Source organism: Astatotilapia calliptera, chromosome 17 (assembly GCF_964374335.1).
Source record: "Astatotilapia calliptera chromosome 17, fAstCal68.1, whole genome shotgun sequence".
Classification (NCBI taxonomy): domain Eukaryota; kingdom Metazoa; phylum Chordata; class Actinopteri; order Cichliformes; family Cichlidae; genus Astatotilapia; species Astatotilapia calliptera.
Genome location: NC_137438.1, coordinates 7,824,694 through 7,844,219, shown reverse-complemented (window position 1 = coordinate 7,844,219; position 19,526 = coordinate 7,824,694). Strand labels below are relative to the sequence as shown.

Below are 19,526 nucleotides of genomic sequence, written 5' to 3'. Positions count from 1 at the left end.
GCAGAGCTGAAGTAATCCCACACCCACCTTAAACCCATCCGTCACTCTTACTACTACACACCTCACCACTGTTTCACTCTCCTTATAAATGTCCTTTCCAGCCTCACATACTTCTTTGTCACTCCTGACTTCCTCATGCAGTACCACAGTTCCTTTCTTGGCACCCTATCGGTTGCTTTCTCTACATACACAAAGACATAGTGCAGCTCCTTCTCTGTACTTTTCCATCAACACTATCAAAGCAAACATCGGGTCTGTAGTGCTCTTTCTCAGCATGAAGCCATACTGCTGCTCACTGATCATCACCTCTCTTCTTAACAACTCTTCAGCTTCAGCAGCTCTTTCTCATATCTTTATAGTATGGCTCATCAACTTTATCCCTCTGTGATTACTACAGCTCTGCACATAACCCTTGTTCTTTAAAATGAATATCAGTACACACCTTCTCAAATCTCCATTCATGCTTTCAGTCTCCGAGAGATAATACAAGCTGTAATATAGCAAGGGCAGTTTTATCTGAACTGACTGTCCTGTCTAGTACAGTTCCCAGGGGAACTTGTTGCTTGTTCCCTCAGTGAGATGTAGAGATTTGTCAGCACAATTACCAAGACACTGCAAGATGTCTGCTGCTTTCTGATTCTAAACACTGTCTGGCCTGATCTCCGGTCTATTTTTAGTTGGCTCGTGAAGTTACATAATAGTTCCACATCAACAAAGGCAGGGGGTCATGAGAGAGGATTGGTAGGGTCGGATGGGGGTGGAGATGGGGCACCTTTAACGGTTAGTGCTGGCAGCTGCTGTTGAGGGCTCTGTTTGGACACATCGAAACTAAGCAGACAAAAGGTCCGGTGAAATATAGCAACTACTACTTTGCTGAGACCATGCCACCCTGACCCAGCATATAAATCTCAACTGAAGTAATGAGAACTCAGCTGGAAATGATCAAAAAAAGAGAGACTTTGGTTTCAGAGGTGCTATAAAGAGCAGAGGATTTAGTGATGTTATGTTGGGAGAATACTGTGAAAGCTTAATTTTCCCTGAGTTATGTCTGATTATATGGTCTAAACTTAAGATGTTTTTGAGAGGCAGTTCTGCTTGGTTAGTCCAGGATTGTTTTCCAGAGGGAAAATCATTCTAACTTTAGTGACCTCAAATGTATTTTTTCTTATCACTCTCTTTCCCCATGAAGCTTTTATTTCATTTTATTTTTATTTGACTTTGTCTTTATTTCTACCTTTACAACTTTGGGTCAGGTTTCCAATAAGTGCACCCATTCATATTCCCCACAATTCTAGTGCATTGATCAAACTGTATTATTAGCTTTAGCAATAGGCTAAGTTGTCTGTTGTATTCACTGACGACACTTGTCAGCATGTTGCTTAGTTTAAAGCATTGCTGCCATGCCTGTAGACCATAGACTGTATATAAAAGATGGAGCTAACCATCATCACTCCCTGGGTTCTGAGCCTTTACTTCAGCATTTTATCTGTGACAATATTGTGGGTTTCTTCTTTGTTTGTTTGTTTGTTTGTTGTTTTGGGGGATGGGGGTAGCAATGTTTCATCAAAAGGCTAAAGTGCCAAGTTATCAGCTAATGTTGTCAAGTAAAACCTGTCTCGATAAACTGCAGATACTTGCTAAATAGTCCTAAGTAAATCCGTAATTGTAAAGCCCTAGAGATGGGTTGTCCACTATTTGGCAACTAGTGATAGCACGGAAAAAATCTGTATTCCCTAACCACTTGTTGAATGGGTGCTGGAGGTTGCTGACAGTTGATAGATAATTGTTCACAAAGAGCACCAAAAACCTCCTCATGATTACTTTGGTCACAAGCAGATTCTAGCTGTTGTAGCTTGCTTGGAAGATGCCGACTTTATGCTTGCTAACTGCTACCCAAACAGTAATAAAGCTTGAAAAAGTGCAATACAAGCCAAAAATGAACAACAATGTGAACGTTTTGAGTCACCATTGCAGCCACCATGTTTACTTTGAAGGGGAACTGTCTGTTTCCAGCTTTTGCTGCACTTTTTGACAGCAGTTGCTTTACAAACCACTCTGCCTCTTCCCTGCAAACCATGAGCAACCTCGGCAATCTGCTAACGACCAAAGCAACAGGAAGGATGTATTTAGCACAGAACTGTATGTTTCATCTAGTGACTACCAGCATACTTTAGCAACTCACAGCCAACAAATTGGGAGATAGAAATTTTTCTCATGTGGTTGGCAGATGGTTACAGACTGGTCTCTATTGGAAATAAGTGTAATTAGGGCCCAAGAGACTAAGGAAAAAAAAAACAAGCAAACCTGAACCTGAAGCACCTCTTGGACAGGCCGAGCATGCTGCTTCAGACCATGTTATTTCATTTATTCAATTAAAATGCCCTAAAAGGCACAAATTGCACAGTTTGGGCCAGACTGGCCACTCCCCACACTTCAAGCCCTGCGGATCCTTAAAAAAACAGCAAATGGCAAGCAGGTTTTCTCAGTTTGATTCTAATACATATAAATAAGAATTAACATATTTTAACAAATAGTATATAATTGTTACAGGAGTCCATAGCTGGTCAGCACCAATGTTGAGAATATTTCAGGAAAGCTCTGATTTGTGCTGCTGGCCGTGTTACACAAAATGTCCCAGAAAAGAATCAAGACTTAGACAGAACTTCAGTGAGGTGAGGTTACACATGGCATCTGGTTCAGCAGAGGCTTTATCAGCCAAATTGCATCATGAGATAAAAATTAGTTTAGTTGGTCCCTCTGGCTGTGCCATAAGGCCTCACTGAAAGTCACAGCAGGGTTGAAGTTAGAGTTTATAGAGAAAACTGTCTTGGTTTGGAAGCGTGGTAGGAAAACGCTAGTTTTTTTCTGGAAGGTGTCCACACAGTGACACACTACTTTACAAGGGTCTTTTGAGAATGTCGTCATAGTTCTCACTCCCTTCTCTCTCTCTTTTCTTCTTCTTTTTTTATATTTTGCCGGGAGACCAGGAAAGCTTGAATGCTTGTTCTTCACAATTTGCGTCTCCCTGCAGAGTTTTTATATCACGGAGAATTACAAGTTGACAAGCTGAGCAAACAAACTTAAGTGTTACGTATGTTCCACTTCCAACTTAACTACTTCACATTAGATTGTTCTTTAGCCTTTTCTAATTCTACTGAATTGAAATGAACAGAGAAAATTAGCTAATTCCTAGCTGCGCTCCTGTCTGTGTGTCCTGCAGGTGTTTGAGAAGCTGAAGGACCACATGCTGATACCCACGTCCAACTTGGAGAAGGTCAAAGTGGATGGAGGCCTAACATGCTGCTCTGTACTGATCAACAAGAAGGCAAACATCTGAGCGGGGTCTCTCAGTGCATGGTAACCACGCGGAGCCTTTAACTAATCACCATGGATCCCAAGGTTTGACCATCCTGGTATACAGAGGAGGTGTAGGGAAGTTTAATGTTGCTGAGGGGCAAAGGGAGTAATCTGTCTACCCTTTCACTCCAAAACACTAAAATAAAATTAAAAGTTTGAAAGAATAGTTCAGTTGATTTAAAATACAATATGTTCGTCAAATTTTCTCCTTATTAATTCATTTGTATTTTCCAATAGCATATGCTGCTTCACTTGTATACAAGCTGTTGTCATTAATTACAAGTGTATCTGATAAAGACCTGATCCCAGATCAGATTAGTCAACCATGTGCCATGTTGAATTTCCCCTTTAACCTGCACAGCAGGTAGAACCACATTAGTAGAACCACACTTACTTACTGTCCAGTGTTTACAACTCTGAACCACACAGAACAGAGCGCTGGTGAAACCCAGTGGGACCTGTCAGCTGTTGTCTCTGTACAGTATGGTCTAACCAACATTTGACTTCAGATGTATTAATAATTCAGCTAATTCAGAAATCATTTGGGTACAAATAAAAATGATACAATTGATGTGCATTGTTTATGGTCACCCTTTTAACTGTGATTTAATTTTTCTGTGTGTTTGCTTATGTAATGAATTATGCACTAATTCTTCAAGAACTGTGTTTTGGAGCAAGTCCTGCTACGATGTGATATAAAATCTCAATGTGATTGTTGCAGTTACACTTTTTTTTCCTCTTGTATGTCAAATTGCTTCTGTTCTATGGTGGCCCTGAGAGGCCAAACGGACTGCAACTTAGGAAAACACCAGCAATAAGAAAAATGCTTCAAAAGCACACAAAACACAACGGAAATAGGAAAAAAGAAATAGCAAAGAACAGATTTCCAAAAGCACAAGGGAGGTGTATTTTTGGGGAGACAATAACCCGACGGACTAGTTGCAGGAACCAAAATATGCTAAGATTGCACTGGGAGACACTTAAAAGAAGTGGAGAATCTATTGGTTTTGTGTGGAAAGAAAAGATGAGAGGTAAGTGTGTTAGCCTGACTATTAGCCTGAAAATCCGTCATTAGTATTATATGAATCATGATAAAACACGCCTACCATGTTTTGGGTTCCTGCAACTGGTCCGTGAGGTTATTGTCTCCCCAGAAACACTTCCCTTGTGTTTTTTCCTATTTCCGTTGTCATTTTTCCTATTTCTGGTGTTTTCTTAAGTTGCAGTCCGTTTGGCCTCTCAGGGCCACCGTACTGTTCCTTTACAAGTGGTGCTAAAACAAACTTCCAAAACCATAACATTGCTTATTAATTCAAACAAATATTGTGAATTCTTATTCTGAAAATAATTCTTATTCTGAAAATACAGTTCTTAAAAAACTTGAAAAGCCTTGTGAAGATGTGAGATTCTGGTGTGATTACAGTGATTTTTTTTTTTTTTTTTTTTTTTTGCATTATAACTTGTTATTTATTAAAGCCACCTGATAGAGAAGCTACCAGTGACTGAAGATTAAATATAAAGATGGATGTCACCTCCCAGACCGGTGGAAAAAGAAAACAAAAAAATTACGCATGTGTGGAAGTGCCTTAAACCTGCATTACTTATAATGGGCACCAGGGGGCGACACCTCTTGTTAAAAAAAGAAGAAAAGATCATGGATTGTATGGAAGTCTATAAGAAAATGATCCTACTTTGCATTTGTTGTATGACTTCAGAAAACATGGATGAGTTTATAGTCTCAGTTGGTGTCCGATAAAACAATGCCGTCGTATTGGCATCAATTAAAACAATATGGCATTGTTTTAATTGATTTTAAATGATGATCTATTTAGGGTAAAACACGTAAAGGTAAAGATGAAGCAGGATATTCTTTAGCGTCCAATGTTACTTGTTTTTTGTTTTGTTTTATTTAGTCAGATCTACTTCTTGCTCGTCCAGGTTCAAAACATTAAGATGGTGATGACAAAAATGCTCCTTGCAAACCAATGTGTAGCTGTATCCATCTTTTATATACAGTCTATGGCAGTAACTGGTCAAGTGATGCTATATTGCAGTGGTTTTGTAACGTTTTGTTGATGTAAACATTGTATAAACAAAGAGGGGATGACAGACATGTAAGAAAGACTTAGAAACCCTAACCCGACAGAGGTGGAAAATTAGTGTTTTCATTATTAAACTCTGACCTAGACTTTCATTTACTCGAACAGAACACCTCTGCTTCTTTTAATCTACAGTGCCTCTCTGGAAAATCAATGACTTCAATCCTGCTGAATGATTCTGAAGGCAGTGTAGTTTTCTCACATCATTAACTGTGCCAGTGTCGTTAATTACTCTAATTTTTTCTTCTTTTTTTCCCCCCTTGTATGGCAGTTTTCACTCCACTGTTGACTAAGATCTTGCTGGGAAACTCTGTCTGTCTCACAGAACCCAGTAGGACCAAATGTCACTGCAGTCAGAGTTTGTACTCAAATACAGAACAAGCTGTTTGCTGTGTTTCCATGTGTTGCGTCCCAGTAGGAGCTGAAAGGTTGACCTGCCTCGGTGGCCTTATTCCTGTTGTTGCTGAATTCACGTTTTTAGGGCCTGTAAACATGGCAACATAGCATACGTAAACACGTATACTGTGTTACACCATATGCATGTTAAAGCCCATCAGATTTCAAACCATGTCGTTTCTCACCCTGATTGCAAGTGAAAGTTAAGGAAATGACATCATGAGGTGAGTCAACCTCCCTCCACAGACATTTGTGTATGGGCAAGTGGGCAGTGATGAAACATGGAAAGAATTCTTGTTGGGAGGAGAGGCTTGTACGCCAGTAAACACTGACTCTTTTAAGCTTTCTCTCTTTCTCTCAACTGTCTCCCTCTCATAGCTCGCTTTTCTCCCACCCTCTGCGATTGCCTCATAGACGATTGTGGGCTAATTTATGGCCATGATATCATACAGTCTGGCGAACGCTGTAGATGTGCCATTAAAGTGCGACAGCAGTATATTTTACAGAAGGCGGCTGGCTGGATGCGGGGTGATAGCATACAGTAGTTGCAGAGCCATTTGTGATTCTCAACCAGTGAGTGATACAGTCATACACTGTCTGATTAGTACTGTGTCAAGAGCTGGCATTATCTAAAATCATCAACCTCCCCGAGTGACACCAAAATATTCAATAAATGTTTGAATGAACATTTAATGCAGTTCTTGCTTTTTGAAGACGGTGTTCCCAAACAGTGCAGTGATTTTGTTAAAGAATTCTTGTTCATTTTCTTGTTGGTTCCCTCGTCCGCACCAGTGGTCGTGATGTTGTGATTTCCCATGTTTCATCTCAGGTCTTAAGTACAATTTGTGAGTGATAATTATTTGAATCATCTTACATTGAGCCTTTCAATTATTTTGTGTAATAAATTAACATCTAGCTGTAATGTGTCTGTTGGTTTTTGTTTGTTTTTTATGACAGAGTTGAAGTGAAACATCCTCACCAGTTTACTCATATTACTACAAAGTTAATATTGCTTACGGGGATATCGTGTGTGTGTGAATGTATGATAAAAATACAAACTTAAGACTCGGCCAAAATCTAAATGTTCTCCCAGTTTCTGTCATGTAGTGTAGCTGCCCACATGTCTGAGAAGGACTTACTGTGACAACAGCCCACCTGCTGATCTCTACCACCACCTACTGACAGTAAAAGTATAACACACAGAAAGACTGCTTGTGCTTTGAAAAATAAAAATAAGATATCTCAAGGTAGGATACTGTAGCTGTTATTTAGGTGGAGGCAAGAAAAGCAAGAAGATGAAGTCTGACGTGAACGTTTTTGTTCTAAAAGCCTTAATAGAAAAAATTTATCGTTGTTATTTTATGGAAACACTTCTTTTAATCATCCGATAAGTCACCACTGAGCCCTAACCCTCATTTTGTATCCTTTTCACAGCCAACTTTACATATTGTACTGTACATGAAATCTCCACCACTGGAAACAAAGTACACTTCTTACCTTGTTCTTTCTTTTTAGGGGAACTTGATATAGATGTTTCTGATACTCCTTGCCGCAGTGACCTTGCAGTTAAACTTACCTGCAGGCCCAGCCAGAGGCAAATATGTAAAATGTTGAGCATCTCTTGGGTTTCGCTTTGAAATGTAATACCAGTCAAAGCCTAAATGGTTCAGTGACTACAGAAAATCCAAAAAGAATATAATTTTGTTAAATTTTATTGTCAAAACTGCAAAACATGAAAACAACATTGTAATGCATAATTAACACTTTTTTCAGTTATTATTGTACTTTCTTTAAAAAAGAAAAAAGAAAGGAAGTTGCAAAAATGTCTAAAAAGTAACACGTACAATCACTATACAACATTGGTAGGATAGTGAAAGGGGAAAAAACACTCGGGTGTCACCTTCACTTGGCAACAATGTAACATTTAAGGGGAAATTTGCTTTATACAGCATACAGAAAGAATGTACATCTTCTACACCAAGGTCCAAAGCAAACTCCGTTGCATTCCATTACTGCGATGTACAAAATTGTATCACAATAGTGTAAAACTCCCCCAAAAGAAATGTTAACATAACAACTTTAAATTATATGAAATATAAGCAGCTGCGGAAGACTCTCTGCTCCATAAACAGCGGCAGTGTGAATGAGCCGGAACGTGTCGCAGAGGGATCCTGTGAGCATATGGCTGAGTATAGCACAAGACTCAGAAATGATTCTTAATTGGTCACACCACTGAATGCAGTCACAGACTCATAGTCTCACCATTTTCTCTCACACAAGATAGAGACAGCCCTGCATACAATATACAATTTGACGATGGAAAGTAAGATGAAAGTCGCTGTAAAATCCTGCCAACCAAAAACTTAAACTCCAAATCTGATACCATCTGATCCTAAAAGACTACATATCAGGGCTGACCGTTGATGACGACTTTGTGGAATCGCTTCTTTACTTGGGCCAAACAATGTGTTAAGGCTCAAATAATTCATAGCTGAGCTCTGTTTTCATTTTGTAGCCTTTTTTTTTTTTTTTTACAGCCAAACAGTACAAAGGGCAGAGATTACTGTACAGAAGATTTGCACTGATGGAAACAAACAAAAAAAACCAAACACTTGCTACACTTTTTGTTCTTCTTATGGAAAGTTAGTATAGATGTTTCCGGGACTCCTTGTAGCAGTGACCTTGCAGCTGAATTTTTCTGCAGGCTCTGCCAGAGGCAAATATGAATGGTTAAGAAGGTCACTGCATAAGCAAGGTGAGAAGCAGACGGAGCCATCAGAGCAGGAACACGTGGGAAGGTACTCATCTCCTATCTCATGGTTTCCTTTCTCTGTCACATGCTCATGTATGTAAATGTTTGCTGGTGAGCAGAGAAAGATACTGTCTTTGTTGAGAGTCACGTAGTCTGGAAAGATTTCTGTCCCCGGGCTTCCATCTACCAGTTCGCTGCTGGTGAAGCTCCCTTCTGATGACAGGAGCTCGGCGAATTCTTCTGACGGCTTCCTAAACTCGGAAACCTCTTCTTCAGACATGATCTCCACTACAGATGTAGTGTTTTCCTCGGAGCACAGCTTTTCTAGAACAGGATGATCCTATAGTGTACAGGGATTTATTTTTAATAAGGAAAAAAAAAAGTCATTTGAAAAGTGCTTTCATTTGGAGCAAGCTTAACTTTTGTTTTTCTTACAAAAAAACAAAAAACATACTGCTATTAGTTTGATCAAAATATTTTTTGACATCTAAATGTAAAAAATGCATTTAAATCCTTGCTGACTTTGATGTGTAACACTGGTGATCAGAGCGGAATCTACGGTTACAGCCCAAAGACGAAGCAGCACTTTTCAGTGGAGAAGTCTACAAGAAGGTAGTTCATCAGGTTAGAATCACGAGGGACACGCCTCTAGTTCTCCACCATGAATTTGACTGTCAGTATAGACTTCTACTGTATTAGATACTGTGATGAGTTAAAAGATCACCATTTATTAGTATCATTAATATTAATTCATTTAAAAGCAAGCACTTTTTTATACAACGAGAGTGTGAAACCTTATCATCATGCCACAAAGATGTCACAAAACTAATCTAAATTCATACTGTAGATATTTTCCAAAACCAAATAAAATACACATCAGAGTATTCCAATAAATAGTTGCTGTTTTTTGCTATGGGTGGGCCTGCAGGAGTTTTGTGATCCCACATAATATCTGTTTCTAGTCCATTTTTCCAAGAAAACAAGGATGAAAGTACCTGTAATGCAGTTAAATAACTTACCCTTTTCTGCGTGTTGATCTCTGTCAGATAGCCTTGCAAGACTTTCTCAGGGTTTGGAATTGGTGGCCAAAAATACTGCTTGACTTTCCTATAAAAATGCACAAAAGAGAGGAAACATGTCCTTAAATCTTTTTATGTCATAAAATTTAGTTAAAAAAAAAAACCCTTATAAAAGAAAGGGAACATCTTGGTTTGGATTTTCTTATAGGTGATTAAAATTTTGAATGAGCTGTGAGAAAAATAAAATCTACCTGATGTGCAGGGCACACACGATGGTGCTGGTGCTGGCTGTTATCAGTATAAACACTGGGATACACACGATGAGCAACACGCCTGAAAATGCAATGCATCCAAGTTTGAAATGTATCATATCTGTTTGTTCCCTTACAGCAACAAAGAACATCATTGTACTTAAAGATAACATTTCAAACTACTAAAAGTTAAATAAACTACTTGCTTCTAGTTCTTAGAAAGGAGTAATCTACTCATCTCTACCTAGTGATACTTTTTATTTTACTTTATGGTCAAGTTTGTATTTATTGAATTTTTGATCTTGCTGGAGGCTTACCTGTGTAACTGAGGGAGTCACGGGGGTTTTCACCAGTGAACACATTGGACCAGTCACTCCAGAAGCCAGAGTAAATTTGCCCAGCGGGTTTAGCTCTGACCCTGACTCTGTACTGGCTGCCTGCTGGAACCTCAACACATGCTTCTGTCTTAGGGCCCTTTACTATCTCTGGACGGAAATACTGAAACAGAAAGGGAACCAAATCACATTATTATATGATTATAGTCTGTTATTTCCTTTGCATTCTTTGACAACACCTTTGAGATTTCTCTTAAAATGCACTCATGCATGTGATTTAAAGGGCTGGCTGCACGTAAACTGAAAAAGTTCAACGCTGGCGCCATCTGCTGGAAAGATCAAGCAGCCTTCACACTGCTTGACACTGCTTAGACCTAATATCATTGGTCCACAAACAGAATATGTGCCATCATGATAATTCTAAATAGTTTTGAAAGGAATCTAAAGGGCAGGAAGGAAGATATATTCAATTCAAACATGGCCCTTGGATGTCAGTAAAGACAGCGCACACATACACAGCTACTTACCTTCCATCCTTCATATTCTTTCAGCTGGTGGTCAAATTCATACTGTAGGTAATTTGACAGTGACGGAAGAGGAGCGTCCCATTTCAAGCACAACTTATCTTTCTTGAGGATTCTTTTCAGATGAGTTGGTGGGGATGTTTTGACTGCAAAGAAAAAATCTTTCATAAGACCTTGTCTCAGGTTTGATCAGTGAAAAGGAAGCCCACAAACCTAACTGAAAGTTTCCTTCAAGACATCCAGGCAAGCTTAAGAGCTAACAAACCTCTGCCTTTCCTCCAAATTGAAAGGTAAACCAAGTCTGAACATGTTCACAACTGACCAGAGGACTGTTGTATATATTAATCACTTATATGACTGAAAGATCTGAGTAAATGTATGAGCATGTTCTTAGAAGCAAAACTTCAGCATACAAACTAAAGTAGCAGTTAGTCATTCATGGCACAGTTGGTTAATAATGGGGACTTTTCTGAGCTGCTTCTTGATTTAAAAAAAAAAAAGCAAAAAAAAAACAATTTTAGTTTAAACACAGATCGCACATGCAAAATAACCAAGAATGATAGAAATAAAACAATTAAATGCCACTCACTGGAGTTGCTGAGTGTAAATGCTCCAGTGTAGAAAGTCCTCGTTTTTGGACATGAGATGTTTGTGAGCTTGACCCTGACTTCCCTGGACTCTCCTCCATGGAAACAACACTGGTCAATGATTTTCTCATCAGCCACACATTCAGTCCAACTCGTCCACCTCGAGGTCTTGCTACAAGAGTTGTAACAAAGTCAAATCACAGAAAATAAAAGTTTCATATACATTTCTGTTGAATTGACCCGTTCAAAACTCTGGATTAGTTTGAGTATTTTAGTGCTCAAACTGTGTGACAATAAGATGGAAGGATGCTTGGATGGATGCTTTTGTGCCACAACACAGGTGGATGGAAAAATGACCTGTGCGTAATAATTCATGAAGTGATGAATGAGTGTTTTGTGTTACCTGTGAAGGATTTGGTAAAAAAGTCCAAAGTTGTTTTTATCATATTTGCTCGAATTCCAGTGACAGGTGACATTTTTCAGGTCAGAGGTGAAGCATAAAAGTGCAGTGTCATCTGAAAAGCATGGAAAAGATCATTACTGAGCAACCAGGTGCTGTTCAATGGGTACCATTTTATTCTCTCTGTAATTCTCGCTTGGTCGCACCTGCACTTTGGGGGACCACAGCTCGCGCAGGATCTGACCACCTGCTCCAAAGGCCATCAAAAGGTGAATCAGGTTTAATAGCGACTTGCACTTTAACCTCCTCGCCTTCTTTTAGAGAATCCAGTGTGTCCTCTTTCTTAGGTAGAAATCAAAAGCATCATCATAAAGCTTTGTTTGAAAAAAGTAACCACAAAAATATAAGCTACAACGAGATGAGTCAGTCTCAGAAGGCAGAGCTCAGGAATCATTTGGTAATTCTGGCACTGGTTATCAGCAAACTGACAGTAAATGGAATTCTATATTTAGGCAGTCTTTAGACTGACTTTTATAACAACTAACCACCAAATGCACAACTTCAAACCTTCATAGACTTTGGGGAGCTGTATAAAAATTCACATCCAATGCAGTTGTCATGAACAGCAGTTGAGCCGTAAACACTTGAAGAATTATAAAGATGGTCTTAACCCCAGGGTCTAGAAAGGGAAGCTGCTTTGTGAAGCACCCTAAGGCTTCACAATGGGTGACCGATGAAAACACAATAGACTACTCAGTCTTTGTGGACTATGATGATTGCAGACAACATGATCTGTACCGAGAGCATGGAGCGGGTGGAAGAGATTCTGGAGACATGGAGGTATGCACTGGAGAGAAGAGGAATGAAAGTCAGTAGAAGCAAGAATGGACCAGAATGGACAAAATTAGAAATGAGCACATCAGAGGGACAGCTTAGGTTGAGCCGTTTGGAGATAAAGTTAGCGAGGCAAGGCTGAGATGGTTTGAACATGTGCAGAGGACGGACAGTGGATGTATCGGACAATTGAAGGTTAAGATGGAGCTGCAAGGCAGGAAGAAAAGAGGAAGACCACAGAGAAGATTTATGAAAGGAGGACATGCAGAGCGTTGGTGTGACAGAGGATGCTGGGTGTAGTGTCAGATGACAACAGATGATCTGCTGCAGCAACTCCTAAAGGGAACAGCTGAAAGACAAAGGAGAGCAGCTGTGTGTACCTCTAGATCTAACTCCTTGTAAAGGACCTCAGAGGAGTACTCAATTCTGTACTTCACTAGTACGTCTTTTATGTTTGAAGTCCATGAAGGATTCAGCTGTCCCACTTGGCCATTTGGGTGTAAAGACAGATTAACTGGTGGATCTAAAAGAACTAAAAGAAAAAACACTCGGGTTTAGGAGTTGGGGCTGGGACATCATCACAGAAGGAAGAACACAGTATTGGATTATAGGTGGGAAGATGGTGGGAATAATTGACTAGTGCCTTGGCAAAGGTTGAGGTGGCCCCTGACTTTCTAGTTAACTGGTGATACCCACAATAAGTTAGCAATGCTATTTGTGTTTTCTTCTCTCTTTTTAATCAACATAGTTACTTCCTTGCAAATCATCCTAAAGCCTTCCCGTCCTTTAAACTAGGATTCAAGGATGCAAAACCTAAATTCCAGTTCACTGCAACTTATTTTTGATCTAACCCATAACACTCAGCATCTATTCGTCACCTTTATCAAAAGATGAAAATGTTTAAAATTTTGTAATATACAGTATCTAAGTAAAGTTTCTTCAATACTCTTTATGTGATGAAAAATTCAGTTTTGAAAAGACAAGATGTCTTACCATGATCGTTCATAAAGACAGTCCGAGTGTAGATGGTGGCGTTCGTAAAGGATTCAGTGACTGTAAGGATGCAGTCAACAAACCACATAACTTCAGGTAAAGAGCAGATGTGCAGCAAAGTTCCCTTCTCTGTTCTCTGGACGGATAATTCACACCTCTGCGCTGGAGAGCTTGATTGGGATGAAAGAAAAAAACAGCAGGCAGGGCTGCTCATTAATGAGCTAATAAAACAGTTTTAAACATCTTGCCTTGCGGGTAAGAAGAAATGCAATACAGGCGACTATCGTGCATAAACCATTAAAATGGTCAATCAATAAAAAAACTAACTAACTAAGAACTTTCCTAAAAATGTAGTCAGTATACAGCAGAAGCGTGCACATAGAATAATAAATAAATATCAGTAGCATGCCAGAAGTATCAAAAAGTGTCTAAACACAATGCATAAATAGTATTTAATAGTTTTCATAATACAGAAAGTTCAGTAGATTCACAGTGTTTAACATACTCTATAGAGTAGAACAAATTATAAGTCCTGTTGTCTGCAGTCTCGAAGAAGCAGGTGAAATCAAATGTTGTCCGAGAGAAACACTTTGGATTAGGCTCATCCTTCAAGAACAAAACATCTGCTCCAAAAATGACAAACACAATAAATGAAGAATATTGGAAATACAAAAAAAAAAAAAAAAGACATTGTGGGCATTGCATTCAAGTTAACAAGGAGCCCAAAGTTCATATTAATGCCTTATGCCCCGCTAACAAAGAAACGTGCTCTGAGTATCTGTATTGCTCCCATTTTCACATTTTGGCAATAGTGTGTGGTTGCATAGTATCAGTTTATACTCCAGTGTTGATAAATAAACCATCCTTCAAGCCCTACCTTCCTCTGACAGATTACACTGTAATCCAGGCACAAAGAAAGCTTGTATCCACAGAATATTAAGGAATATTCCCAATCTGTAGAGGAAATTCATCTTGAATTGAGGCGCTGTGAAATTCTAAACCACCATGGCCATCAAATTAACACCGGTGCAGGCTTGTGTATATACAGTGTGTACGCTGTTTCCTATGCATGGTTTTAAGTAGGCAAGGGTGGGTAAGGATTGAAGGGTTGTGCTTAAAACAGGAAGCAAGCTTTCTGTACAGCAGAAGTAGTCACCAAGAAGAGGCAGATGGACTGATTAGACGTAAATAAACAAAAAGGTTGCGGTGAGCAGAGAATGTGACACCTCGGAAAATGTAGGAAGAACCCGAAGAACACAAATGAGGTTCTTCGGGTGCTTCAAATTCTTTGGTGACCACCTTCAACAGATATTAATTCAGTCTGCCAATGTTTTCCTCCTACTGATGAACAGAGAAGCGAGGTTTTAACCTCTGAAAAAAAAAAAACCTTGCTAATTAACCGCTTCCTGACTTACTGCAGCATTGCAGAGCGCAGTGCACAGTTTTGAACTTCAAAAACATCTCAAAAAGTCCATGTTTACGTCTAAACTTCATCCTCCAGCTAACTTTGTTTAAATAATTTTTATTATTTGTCATGATGGAAATAAAAAAAAAAGAAAAATCTGGCTTTATCCACAAGAAAAAGTATGGATTATATTGTATAGTAGTATATACATTGTATAGTGATGCCTCTGATGTTTGCAACTGGAAAGCGCCAAAAGATCTTATTTAAAACTATATTAAAGTTTTTTTTGGGGGGCGGTTTGTTTGTTTTGCACAGACGTGTATAGAAAAGAAAATAATTTTCACCTTATGTCATTAGAACACAGTAATAATGAAACACGTGAGAGCAGAAAAGCAAACTTATCATTTGATGCGTGCTGACCACACCACAGATATGTCTGATATATCTCTGCTACCATGAAATGAAAACCTTGAGTCTAACTAACTTGCTTTTCAGAGTTTCATTAGTTATAAGCCATAATCATCCAAATTAAAACAAAAAAGGTTTGGATTTTTTTTTTCATTTTATGTGTAATGAATAGAGAATATTTGAAAGTTTACCCTTTCCAGTTGAATTATTTAACAAAAAAAATCATAGACTATAATTTGAGATGCACTAATGGTATCCACATACTTGACTGTGTTATTAAGAAACTATTAACCTTGCGTAATGTTTGGTTATGGTTGATGCCATGCGATTTGCCAGCTACCAAAGTTGACCAATCTCTGAGAGGACTGGCTTTTTGTTTGTTTGTTTAGACACACCTGAGGCTGAGGACCTACCACAAAGATTGTCTGAACTGCAACTAAACACCAAAGCTTTGCTGTGGAGTTGTGTTTATTAGTAAACTTAATCAATATTTAGATAGTAGCAGAAATATTTTAATGTCCTGTTAAAAATATCTTTTCTCTGACATGAATTTTGCATGTTAGCTCTATAAAAAAAAGCTTGTATGTGTTTATGTGTTTGAGAAATGCGGATTATGTGTGTGAAGGTATGTTGGAGAGCGCAGGAACAAAAGCCAAGGCTACGACTGAGACTAACGGAGATCCTGTTCAAGATATTTATCAGATTGTGAAAAGACAGGTTTTACATTTACACTCAACTGCTACTTCACGTGATGCATTTTGTTAGTACCTGGCTTGACTCCCTTTTTCCTTCAAATTTCTGCTCTGACCTCTGACATCAACAAGGGATTTTCATCCAGAAAACGGATGCTCAGTAAACCTCTGTAAACCCGAGACATAGCCATGCATGAAAATCCCTGTAGAGCAGCAGTTTCTGTCATAGTCGGACCACCCTGTCTGGAACCAACAACCACGTCAAAGTCAGTTAAATCACCTTTCTCCTTCATTCTGATGCTCAGTTTAAACTTCTGTTGGCTTGACTGAATATAAAAAAGCTAACTTATGTTGTTGTTGTTTATTGTTAAGGTATGTATGAGCGACTGAGAAATAACAGGTTCTGACAGCTGGAGAGAATTTAAGACTATTTTTCTGTAGACTTCCTGTTATAAATGAATAGGTACTGTGTTGTATTCTGTGGCTTTTGTGGTGATTTTGAAAGTTTTGAATCCTTAGTTAATTTTGGGTTGCTTTTTATTTTTTCTTCTTCTCTGTGTTTAAGGTTTAGATTTTTTTTTTTTTTTTACTGCTTGTTTATTCTAGGAAGGAGTTTTAGCTTTTTGATATTATGCTTTAAGGTTTCTGTCTAGATTCCTCCATGTTATTTTTGTAGCATGTTCCAGTGAGAGTTTCCTGTCTGCGTTTAGAAGGTATCTTTTTATTATCAGCACCTGTGTCTCAATTCCCCCACGTGTCTCCACTTCCCTATTCCGCAGAGCAGTCTGTCTACACTCAGTGGATTTTATACTTTCGACTCTGCATTCAACCTCAAGACAATAAATTATGCTCTTGCTTAACTTTTCGCATTCTTAAGTCGTCTTCGTCACTTTTAGGTCCTGTTACACTTACAGACACTGCCATTACAGTTGTAAACACTTCATTGTAAAGTTATAAATAAAAATACAAAAGAAGAAGAAAACAAAAAAAGTATTTTTGCTGATGTCTGTGTGCACCTCAAGGAAGAAAGGCTCATATATTTCTTGCCAGGTGTGTTACAGTCTTTTGCTGAGGTAATTACTTTATTTATCATTGAGATAATCCTTTGAGATACTCAAAACTGAAAAATGTGTAGAAGAAAGATGTAAAAAAAGAAATACAGTTCCAGATATCTCATCCACATTATTAGAAAACATATTTCTAAAAATTGGAGTTTTATGTCATCCTCAAGTCAGTTTACCTTAAGGCAGACACTGAAGAATCAGGAAAACTGAATTAAGGGCTAAGAGTATATGAAAGCGCCACAGTAACATCAGATGCTTTAAATTCTTTTAGACATCCTCCATGTTAGTAATAAATTCAACACAAGGAATCAGTGTAAGCAAAATGTGAAAGAAACCTAGCATCAAATATGAAGCATGAGCACTGTAATCATTTAAACAATGGTCAAGTCTACCAACGGCAATGTTGTGGAGACCTTATATAGCCAAGTGTAGCAAGCTAATATCTCAGAGCAAATGATTAAGGAGCTCAAATGAGGTATCCTGTAGCCACTGGACACTGACTATAATTACAGAAGGACCTGTTTCTGAGCACTGGCCAGGTGACTGCACTGATGCAATATAATGTCTCGTCTAATTGGTGCAAACGACTAGTGGTGAACCCAGAGAGCTAGTTAATGGCTGTTTTCACATGGATTCTAAGTATCTAGGAAAACAATATTGAACAAACTGAAAGCAAACTTGGTGAAGCTTTTGTGCACCAAAACATTTGAACAGCCTTCAAACTTGAAGGTGAAGAATCCTTATATACCTACTCATTTTTTTAAATGTATGCTGCAAAGCTATGATGGATACTATCTTTCTGAAAGAAATGATCAGTGTGGCCAAAACAAAAGCCACAATCACAAAGTTTTTTTACAAGATGATAGAAAGATGTTTGTCCTCTAATTATGGTTGACTTTAGTAATGAAAATTGCAACACATCCCATTTTTGGCTGTGTCACAGATGACCGATCAGACAAATTTGTTGCACAAGGACATGCAAGGGGAACAAGGGGAAGGAAGAGGAAAATATGCATCACAACTATGACAATATAACAACCACAAATTTTAAGACACAGTGCAGTGAAAAACTCATGCATGTTGGGCAAAACACTAAAATACATAATCTACTGTAAAAAAAATTACAGTGAAATACCTACAAAGATTTTTCCATTGGAAAGGAATGCTGTTTAAAATATGTACATATAGAGTGGCTTGCAAAAGTATTCGGCTCCCTTGAACTTTTCCACATTTTGTCACATTTTTGCAAGCCACTGTAAGCAAAAGCTGAAAAGAGAAGCTTCTAGTTTGTTGTTTAAAGCATCCTAAGCTCTTCAAAAAACATGTTACAAGTTGTAAACAATGTAAATGATGGACCCTATGCCTCTAGGACAAAGGGTAGGATGAGCTGTAAATGGGCCAATAAGAGCAAGTACTGCTAAGTAACAAAACTAATACTAGTACCTCTTCACCTAGATATGCCACTTTCACTCTAAGGAAAACCACAGAAGAGAAAGCAGTTGCGCTTTACTGGGATCTAAGAGCAATTTGTACAAAATGAGGTCAAAATAGGTCAGCAACAGCTGAAGTCCTTTCTACAATGCCAAATGGTGTCTTGGCCAATACAGTAAATAAATAAATACATTTGAGGTGTGTGAAAAAGGTTATGTGGAGTTAGTGTTAGTGTGACATTAGTGTGACTCAATAGTGAGTCCAGCACTTTTATTTTTAAGATCACAATCAAAGCGTATCCTTTCTGCTGACAGGTGTTAGCTATTAGTTGTTGGTTCAATTTACAAGTTGTTCGGAATTCTTGCAATTCTTGGTGTTGCCAGCAAAATCTTGGGAAGCTTGAGTAATGGAAATGGGTCAGTATTGTGGTTTACCACAACCAGTTAATGAGTGGTGGATAGATTGGCCAGGAAAAGTTTGGAAAGCATGCTTATGTGGACTTGCATCACTTTGCGAGTGCAAGTCAGCTACCTGCTGCTGTGAAATGAGGTCCACCGAGTTTATTGCACCTTTTCGAATGGATCCTTGAAGAAATTCAGAAATATAGTACAACAAAAAGAGCCATCTCAGTGGAGCATCACACAAACCGAATTGGAAAAGAAACAGAAAAGCCTTTAATAAGTTAACCGTTTGTTTCAGGATGGAGTCTTGCATGTGGGAGAACTCAGGTGAGCTGGCTTGGTAGTTGAGTCTTCTTCCCTGACATAAGCACCTTATCATTTTGACCAAACACCAAGATGTTTGCTAACTATCAAGAAGGCCAACAATTCAATTCAGTTCAATTCAGTTTTATTTATATAGCACCAAATCACAACAACAGTTGCCTCAAGGCGATCAACATAATCACAAAATATTAACAAGCACACTGGTGACACAGGAAAGAATCAACAAAGAAGACTAATTTATACTGTACAAAAAA

At 38.5% G+C, this 19,526-nt stretch overlaps 2 protein-coding genes across 4 annotated transcripts in view; one reads left to right on the top strand and one right to left on the bottom strand.

The window, feature by feature from the left end:
• ddah1 (dimethylarginine dimethylaminohydrolase 1) overlaps positions 1-6,774 on the top strand; it is an 85,257-nt gene extending 78,483 nt beyond the window's left edge. For all 3 annotated transcript variants that reach the window (XM_026148137.2, XM_080291714.1, XM_026148136.2), the window contains one exon: positions 3,221-6,774. In XM_026148137.2, coding sequence (XP_026003922.2) covers positions 3,221-3,337 — 117 coding nt within the window. In that variant the 3' untranslated portion in view covers positions 3,338-6,774. The remainder of the gene's footprint in view (positions 1-3,220) is intronic.
• Positions 6,775-7,548: 774 nt separating this feature from the next.
• On the bottom strand, positions 7,549-14,767 carry mpl (MPL proto-oncogene, thrombopoietin receptor). The gene is made up of 12 exons (XM_026148139.2): positions 14,425-14,767; positions 14,053-14,170; positions 13,548-13,717; positions 12,935-13,086; positions 11,927-12,062; positions 11,724-11,835; positions 11,323-11,492; positions 10,737-10,879; positions 10,192-10,372; positions 9,875-9,956; positions 9,624-9,711; positions 7,549-8,944 (listed from the first exon to the last, which is right to left on the bottom strand). The coding sequence occupies exons 1-12, from the start codon at positions 14,516-14,518 to the stop codon at positions 8,486-8,488; spliced, it is 1,905 nt and encodes a 634-aa protein (XP_026003924.2). The 5' UTR covers positions 14,519-14,767; the 3' UTR covers positions 7,549-8,485.
• Positions 14,768-19,526: the final 4,759 nt, after the last annotated feature.

Coding starts and splice junctions, on each gene's coding strand:
- mpl (XM_026148139.2), bottom strand. CDS start 14,518: ATGAATTTCCTCTACAGATTGGGAATATTCCTTAATATTCTGTGGATA. Junction 13,087..13,547: donor TGTCTTTATGAACGATCATG/GTAAGACATCTT, acceptor TTTTTCTTTTAG/TTCTTTTAGATCCACCAGTT. Junction 11,493..11,723: donor TTTTACCAAATCCTTCACAG/GTAACACAAAAC, acceptor CAACTCTTGTAG/CAAGACCTCGAGGTGGACGA.